General features: G+C 42.1%; 1 protein-coding gene across 2 annotated transcripts; it reads left to right on the top strand.

Moving 5' to 3' along the window:
• The first annotated feature begins 5,374 nt into the window (after positions 1–5,374).
• soul5 (heme-binding protein soul5) lies at positions 5,375–7,773 on the top strand. Of its 2 annotated transcripts, XM_042087675.1 has the most exons (8): positions 5,375–5,474; positions 5,692–5,751; positions 5,857–5,938; positions 6,048–6,168; positions 6,426–6,571; positions 7,131–7,294; positions 7,412–7,533; positions 7,586–7,773. In XM_042087675.1, coding segments are annotated over exons 1-7 (657 nt in total). In that variant the 5' UTR covers positions 5,375–5,472; the 3' UTR covers positions 7,494–7,533; positions 7,586–7,773. The 2 variants fall into 2 exon arrangements, with proteins under 2 accessions (XP_041943609.1, XP_041943608.1); XM_042087674.1 differs by having other exon boundaries at positions 7,412–7,773.
• Positions 7,774–8,736: the final 963 nt, after the last annotated feature.

The raw sequence follows: 8,736 nt of genomic DNA, 5'->3' as shown, positions 1-8,736 counted from the left end.
ATTGAAGGCTGCAACAGCGTGAGCGTGACTGGCTCTGATAGGCAGAGATTAGCGATGAAGCGACATGCAGTGGCCCTAACTGAAGGACGCACAGGTCTGAACAGCGCAGCAAACGAGCGCGGTAGGATTGTAACAAGTAACGCCACTGAGGGCAGAAGGGGCGAATGTAAAAATGCAGAGAGCCCAGGTCCACGCGGAAGCCTGAGCTAGGACGTCAAAGTCAGCGTACTGAGAAGCAGAAGCAGTGTTAGGTGGTACATATTTAAAGAGCCCACTGAATTCCTATAGGCTAGCGCTGATTGAATGAGTGAATGATCAGATTGCGGGGCTTTCCCGAAAGTAGGCAACGCTAAGATTGGCTCCGTGTAAGCATGGGAGGAGTAAGCTACACTACGAGTCTTCCTAGTAGAACTTTCGCTGAAGCTATCATTTCTTGGGAGATGGGAGCACATCATATGTAGCACCTAACATAAATCTGATCTTACCAGCTTCCATGCCCCATAGATCTTTCCATTTAATCCGTCTTTTTTCCACCCCTTCCCAGTTCACCCACTGCCCTTGTTTTGCCTGCGACACTGCCTTAGTACATCTTAGTACAGCCTCCTCCTGTCTATGCATTTCCTCCACTACCATTTTCCTCTTTTCTCCTGCAGAAGCCTTACTCCACAAGGGTTTACTTACACCCACCCCTAGACCCCCCCGCCCGTGCTGCACATGGCCCATTATATCCCTATGCTTCAATGCTGATTGAGCTTGCTTAACTGCCTGCTCTCCCTGTATTAACTGTGGGTGCAACTTTCCTCACCACTGGGTCCTTGGACTGAGTAAGAGTCATTTCCAATCTAGCCTTAGCACACTTAAATTCCTCTGTCAGACTAGATATTGGCAACTCTACAATACCCTTTCCAGACAAGGCTACACTGCTTAAGCAGCGTGGGACTCCGAGCCATTTTCTGACAAAGGAGTTGATCATTTTTTCCAACCTCTCTACCTTTGACAGAGGAACTTCATAAACTGTCAATGGCCACATTAGCCCCGAGGCAACAAACCAAACTGCAAACACCACAGCTTGAGCTTACCTGGCAGCCCTGACTTGTCAATTTTTGCAATACCTTGCCTAGTGACCTGTCTCAAGTGTTCAACCTGTGATTTATCACTAAGGCTTATCATACCACCTTCCCAGACTCTTTACTGGTTTCTCCAGAACTGTGGGAATCACCTCCTTATTTATAGCAAACTTCTTATCTATTACCTTCCCTTTAACAATTGAGAGACCCCTAGACTTACTTGGCTTCACCTTCATTCTGGCCCATTGCAGATTTCTATTTAACTTGTCCAGCAACCTGTTGGTGCAGGGAACGGTTGACGTCAAGGTTGTCATGTCGTCCATGAAAGCCCTAATCGGGGGGAGGCGTGGCACTCCCTGCAACATCTCCCCACCCACTACCCATTTTGAGGCCCTAATGATGACCTCCATTGCCATTGTAAAAGCAAGTGGGGAGATGGTACATTCGGCCATGATTTCTATCTCAAGTTGTTGCCACCCTGTGGTGTAATCAGCTGTAGTAAAACATAATTGAATATCCAGAAAGTATGCTTTTACTAGGCTTTTAATGCTACCTGGGATTCTGAAATAATCAAAGGCCTCCCACAACAGACTATGCGGCACAGACCCAAAAGCATTAGCCAAATCCAAGAACACAACGTGCAGGTCTCTCTTCTCACGCTTTGCTAATTGAATTTGGTGCCAAATCATGCTGGTATGCTCTAAGCACCCGGAGAAGCCAGGAATTCCAGCTTTTTGCACCGTGGTATCAATTAGTTTATTCCTTTCAAGGTAATTTGTCAGTCTCCGTGCCACCACACTGAAGAAAACCTTCCCTTCAACATTCAGTAGACTAATTGGCCTAAATTGATTAATCTCCACTGCGTTCTTTTCTTTGGGAATAAATATTCCCCCAGCCCTCCGCCAAGCCTTGGGAATACTCTGCTTTTTCCAAACTATCTTCATTAATTGCCATAGAAATCTTAAAACATCTGGTGCACTTTTATACAACCGGTAGGGCACTCCATTAGGTCACGGGGCTGAAGAGGCCCTTGCACGTTTTATTACTTCTTGCACCTCTTTCCACCTTGGTGGACTATCGTCGCATTGGCTACTTAATTCACCAATAGGTGGGATATCCGCAGGAAGTACTGTGTGCTTTGAAAAGAATGAATCTCCTTTTAGTGGTGTTTAGTGGCCGTCAGGTTTTCCTGTGGTGCTTTAGTAGCTGGAATTGGCCCTGAATAAGGCCTATGCTGATAATAAGCAAGGCCCACTGAGACTGTTTGTTCTAAATAAGCTTGTACTTGAAATGGACTGCACACAGGACTGTTCTATCCCACATTTGTCTGTTGAGGGTAGAGAACTCCAGGGATTGTGTGTGCATTGCAATTTTTCTTAAGATTTGTCACAAGTTTTGCCAGGTTTAGCCTCAGTTATGAATTAAAATGTGTTCCTCAGTTCAATGTTGGGTTCCTGAATTGGCCCTCATCAATCAAAACGTTGAGAACCCCTGTTGTAGGGGGTTTACCACTTACTCTGAGTTAACTTACCCAGGTTTATCACTAAACCACGTACTTGGAATACTCGCCTGAACTTCAACACTGTTATGGAAAACAGTGATACACTGAGAGTCTATACCTCCAAAGAGGTCAAAGCCCAGAAAGAATTGTGAAAGCCCCTGAGCCCCCATTGATTGCAGTTTGATATGTATTAGTTTATTTATAAACCATGCCATTATTGCTTAATGAATCATGATTCAACTAATTGACAATTGAGCAAAAAGGATTCAACAGGACATAACTGGGAAAGAAAACGGGAAAAAATGAAAAGATATGATAAATCATTAGCTACAAAAGACTAACTGGCTAAATATGTTACAACTTTGATGTAAAAATATATTTTACATTGAAAAAGGCGAAACATATAAGCATGGCACTAACTTAAAACCGAGCAGTATTTTCAGGTTTTCTGAGAAATATTATGTTTACATTATTATGACACAGTGAGACACTGCCCAGCCCATAGAAAGATGAGACCATCGGGCCAGTCTCCTACTCTTTGTCCAGCAACACAAAGGAGCCTAACTCCAATATCACTAGTGGATGAACTCAATGCAGTGTGTTCAGTGAAAGCTCACCGAAGACATGCTTTATTGTTACCCACTCTATGTATCCCTGGGAATAATCTCATTAGAGTGAGTACAACACCTTCATGGTGAAATCCCTCTCTTTGCCTAGCGCCAAACTGCTGCATAAGATAGCGAGATTGGTTTGGTCTGGGGGGGTGCAGGGACCATCAGCTGATTGTTTCACCCACATTACAATGAGGAAGAAGTCCAAAAACAATCCCTCTAATAGCACAGTAGGTGTATTATGTAATATACTGTAATTTCTTTTTTTACAGAGAAAGGATCCTCCCCTCGCCCGTTATAAGTTGGCTACATTTATACGAGATACTAGACCTGGCATGCGATTATGTCGTGACAGCACCCTGAGTATGTACTTGTCTTCTCAGGGATGTGGCCCTGTTAGTTAAGTTCTGTAACAGTAAACACCCAAACACACACACACAAACACACATACATACACACACACACACACACACACACACACACACACACACACACACATACATACACACACACAAACACACATACATACACACACACACACACACACACACATACACACACACACACACACACACACACACACACACAAACACACATACATACACACACACACACACACACACACACACACACACACACACACCACAAATACACCACACCACACACCATATACAATATTTCCGAAAAATGACAAAACTGAATCTCAATATGGCATACTGTGCAGTGCTGACACAATTTGACCTAATGGCCTTGTGTGTCTGTGCCCGGAGATCTAGGTCTCCGTTGCAATATAGTATGGGTCGGATATGACCCTTTGTCCTGGTAGAGAAAGGCCTTCAATTCTCACAAGAGTCAGACTTTCTGTGAGATCACATAATATCTGAAGCCTGTTGACTGGCCCTGTTAAAGGGCAGGAGACAAAGGTGGATTCTGGGGTTGAAGCTCAGTTCCCCTCAGACTTTTTTGCCTTTGTTCGAGGTCTTCAGTTCAATCCAATTGCCTTTGTAGGAAGGAACCCAACTGTTTCACACCAGCAGGAGTAACACAGGCACATATGTCTTCACAGGGTTGTCCCACATGACATCAACCCACTCAGGTTCCCATTTAGGAGTTGGTGTGTGAGGCAGTACTAGTAGACAGTAGACTAGTAGGATACTCAGTCTTTGTATTAGATGTTTACCACCCTCTGACCTATGTTACAGTAATGCACAGGCCAGAATTTCGAAAGGAGGTTGAATGTATTTGTTGGCTAAAGGCTGTGTCTCTGGAGGGTAGAGAAAGACAGAAAGAGAGAGGGAGAGAGAGAGAGGGTAAGAGACTTGTCTCTAGAGAGTACTCTATGTCACCACAAGACAGAATTCAGCTATTGAAGGGTGTGGGCTTTCAGATCTTGACTAACATTTTTGGGGTTCATCGTGTAGTTTTATTTTGATGTTTTAGTGATGGGTGGTAATGGAATCATTTGTTTCAGAGCTGAGGCACTGAGGCAGTACTTAAATGGCTTTCATTAAACTTTAACAAAAACTGTACTGTTTGTGCAGATTGCTTGTGAAGAATAAGATAATGATTTACTAAAACTATACTTCCAGCCATATATACATGTACTGTATGTATATATACTATTTACATGTACATACTAATTGAATAGTACAGGCAAATTAACCTAGGGATAATTCTGCAAGATATAGCTCCCAAAGGAAGTATTTTCAATGTTGCTTGATGACAGAGCAAAAGGGTTCAGGTTTGCCAAAGTGCATTCAAACATTTTCAAGCCCTCTATGTTTTCATATGATTTTCAACACCCACCAATGATTGTAGAGTCTCACGCATATGTACCATTTTAGATTCTGCTATGTTTTTCCAAACACATGCACAGATTTGGCAGAGTGGATCAATGAACAAAACAGCATAGATAAATGGCCAACTTCTGATTTAATGAAAGACAGAACAGTCATTTGATTGACAGTCAATGTTTCATAACACACAACGTGACTAAAAGGGACGTTATACAACACCACGTGATCTTGTGAAGTGTTTTTTAACACTTGAGGCAACATCTTTTCATACTTGACAATTGCTCATATTGATTTGCAAAGGCTCATGTTTGTACTTGACTGAAATGACACTGCAAATAACATTCAGCCATGACATGAGTGAGAGATGGGGTGGTAGGAGGAGTCCAGAGAGGGAGGGCACACATCTTTCATAACCAAAGACAACTATATAAAAGAAAAGGAAGAATAAGCAGCATGCAGAGGGAAAACTTCTGGGCAAACAACATCCACTGCGGAAAATGTGAGTATCCTGGAACAAGCTTTTTATATATTTGGCAATTTGTTTGAGCTTGAGTATCGACTAAGACATTATGCTTACAATACCCACATAACTTTACACAACAACTATTTTACACTAGACTCACACAGCTAACTTTCAGGCTGTTGCAGACAAAAAGGGCCAAGGCACCAATTGTTTGTGGCAACCATATTTGTTCAATAACTGTCATCTGTTCCAGGGTCTATGTCGCGGGAATAGTTGTGCTGGTGTTCTCTCTGGCAGTGGAGGCCAGAGTTGGGTATGTTTTCCAACAACTGCCCTCAATCCACATAGAATGCACTCTACTCTTGTCAGCTCCACAGAGTTAGAAGTTTAAAACTTTATTTTTGTTTATCCTCCTCAGTGATTCTAGTGAATCCGACTTATGCACAGAGACAAAGGAATGTCTTCTGTATAACCTCACCTGCACAGGTGAGGAGTATGAGGTAAGTAATTTGCCACATGTCACGCTCCAATTCCAGATACGATTCCAGATGAATCCTGTGTGGATGCAGCTTGCTCGGCGAACAGGAGGAATGACCCATTGTGTTTCAGGTGCGCCACTACGAGACCACTAAATGGGTGTCTGCTGATGTGGAATCCGTCTTTATGGAAGTGGCCATGAACAGAGCTTTCTGGAAACTCTTCAAATACATCCAGGGGGAGAATAATGCTGGTGAGATCCTGTGTGTGCGTGTGCGTGTATGTCTCTCTCTCTCTCTCTCTCTCTCTCTCTCTCTCTCTCTCTCTCTCTCTATATATATATATATATATATTTGTTTGTGTGTGTGTGTGTGTGTGTGTGCGCCAGATTGGAACTGAACAGGACAATGTAAAACACACAGAGGACAGAGCTGTGATGAAGTTAATCATTGCATCTGTGCAAACTGGTTTGCAAGGTGCAGCTTACGCCACATTGTTTTCGTTCCACAGGCATGAAGATTGACATGACTGCGCCCGTTGTCATCAAAACCAAGGACAGCACAAGCATATGGAAGTCGTCAACCTACACCGTCAGTTTCCTCCTGCCCTCGACTTTCCAACACAGCCAGAGTCCTCCCTTCCCCACTGATAGTAGTGTAAGTTTGCACAGACATGACATGAGACATAGTCTGATAAACAAATTGAACAGCGGATGTAACAACAATGATTTTTTTTTTTCAATTTCAATTTAGTTGTACTTATAGAGCGCCAAAATATTACACATGTCTCATGGCGCTTTACAGAGTGTTAGACAATCAGAAAAAAAAGAAAAGAAAAGAAGGCCCATGGGTAACAGGGGCCAGGAAAAACTCTAGAATTGGAGATACATATAGGAAGAAACCTCGAGCAGATCCATGACTCAAGGGCCTGACCCATCTGCCTAGGGTCAGATACAGGAAGGTCTGTATACATGACAAATGCATATGATAGTCAGGTGTACCACATGGTGTAGAGAATACCACATGGTGTAAAGCCACCTGAGGTGAAAGTTACAAGAGGTGGGATGATTACATATCCGGTATGATAATGCATTAATCCTAATTTAGTGTCAGAAAGTTCAATAGTCCAGCGTTGGAATTGTCCAGGGGGTTTTCTAACGAGGCTCTCATTTGTTCATGGATTTGGATTTAATGTGAATAATGTCTTTGCTCTTAGGTGTACTTCAGTGTGATGCCAGACATGAAGGTGTATGTGAAAAGCTATGGGGGCTGGTTGATTGGTCTCACCTCAAGAATGAAATCACGCAGCCTGAGGGAGTCACTGGATGCTGTTGATGCGTCCTACACCAAGGGTTACCACTACGACGTTGGCTATGACAGGTGAGGATGAAACTATTTCATTAGAGAGTGTCAGGCTTGTATGTTTCAGGATTAAGAATTGAAAAAAATATTTTCAATGTGTGTTTGTCTGTGTGTGTGTGTGTGTGTGTGTTCCAGCCCTATGAAGATGACAAACAGGCACAACGAGGTGTGGTACTTAGTGGAGGGAGAGCCTGTGTGTCCAGCAGCTGCTGAATGAGAACTCTCACTAGAGGGAGCTGTCACCGATGAGGAGGAGGGAGTTCTGTCCACATTACATCAGCATCAGCTAACTACTTGATTTTGCAGGGACCATTAATTGTGCCATGTTTCTCCTATTGAGCAGAGGGAATAATATGACTCTCTGTGCTAGTCCTGTTTTAGGACGTCGTTTTGTAAAATGTATTTTGATAGTCTATCCATATCTTGATCTTTACCACTACAACGCACCATTGCATTTATTGTGTTGGGAACTAAATAAAGTTGTCATTGTTTCTCAAGCCTTATATGTGTGCTAAAGGAATCATTCACATTCACATTGGTTTTTTCACAGTGAGTGGCAAAAGTGTCAGGTCTGAGAGCAAGTTCATAGGAAAGTCATTGCATAGTTTATCCATTACCCGTAGGGGGCACTGTTCATCTTGAGAGCATAAACTGCATGAATGTATTCATAGGCCAGACAAGAGAAGTAAGAAAACTATAAATAATACACACATTCACATTAACTACACATACAAATGTGAATACATAGCTACACAAGACCAATACATTTACAAAGGTGTTATTATTCTGGTCTATGATTTCTTGACCAACTACCAAAAAGAGTTTAGACTCTTATCTGAGTTAAGAATCCCATACATGTTGTAGACTTTTATTGGCTAACACTAATCATTGTATTCAATAGAGTTTATTTTATCTGGGGCAATACTTAGTGTCCATGATGTTCATTCAGTCGCTACATGGCTTGGTAAGATAACCAATCACCCTTGGACTGGTTTATCTCTTTTGACGTCAACTCGCACATAATTGAGGCTGTAGATTGTCAATTAGGAGGTTGTTATATGATCTGTTTGATGGAGGCTGATTTTTTTATATATTTGAATGAATGATCTAATTCCAAACAGATTTCTTTGGATGTGCTGACTAGACACTAGTGACGTACAGAGAGGCTATAAAAGCAAAACTGTGTAAAATAATGAAACATGAAATAAACCACAACAGAAACACACAACCAGAATTGTTTATGAGACAGAATTTGGATAGTGATTAAATATTTTAAAGGTTGAAATTGTATTGTGTTTTAAGTCATGATTTGAGAGCCAAAATACAGGGAATGGACTTACTGTAATGACCTCTTCTAAGTTCTAAGACTGCTCCAGACAAATCTTACCAATGAACGACATACGACATACATTCATAGCAAAGTACCTTTCGGGAAATATGTGACAATGTTAAGGTAGAGC

Source organism: Alosa sapidissima, chromosome 3 (genome assembly GCF_018492685.1).
Source record: "Alosa sapidissima isolate fAloSap1 chromosome 3, fAloSap1.pri, whole genome shotgun sequence".
Taxonomy (NCBI): Eukaryota; Metazoa; Chordata; class Actinopteri; order Clupeiformes; family Clupeidae; genus Alosa; species Alosa sapidissima.
Note: the sequence above shows the minus strand (reverse complement) of the source record. Positions and strands in the feature narration are given on the sequence as shown.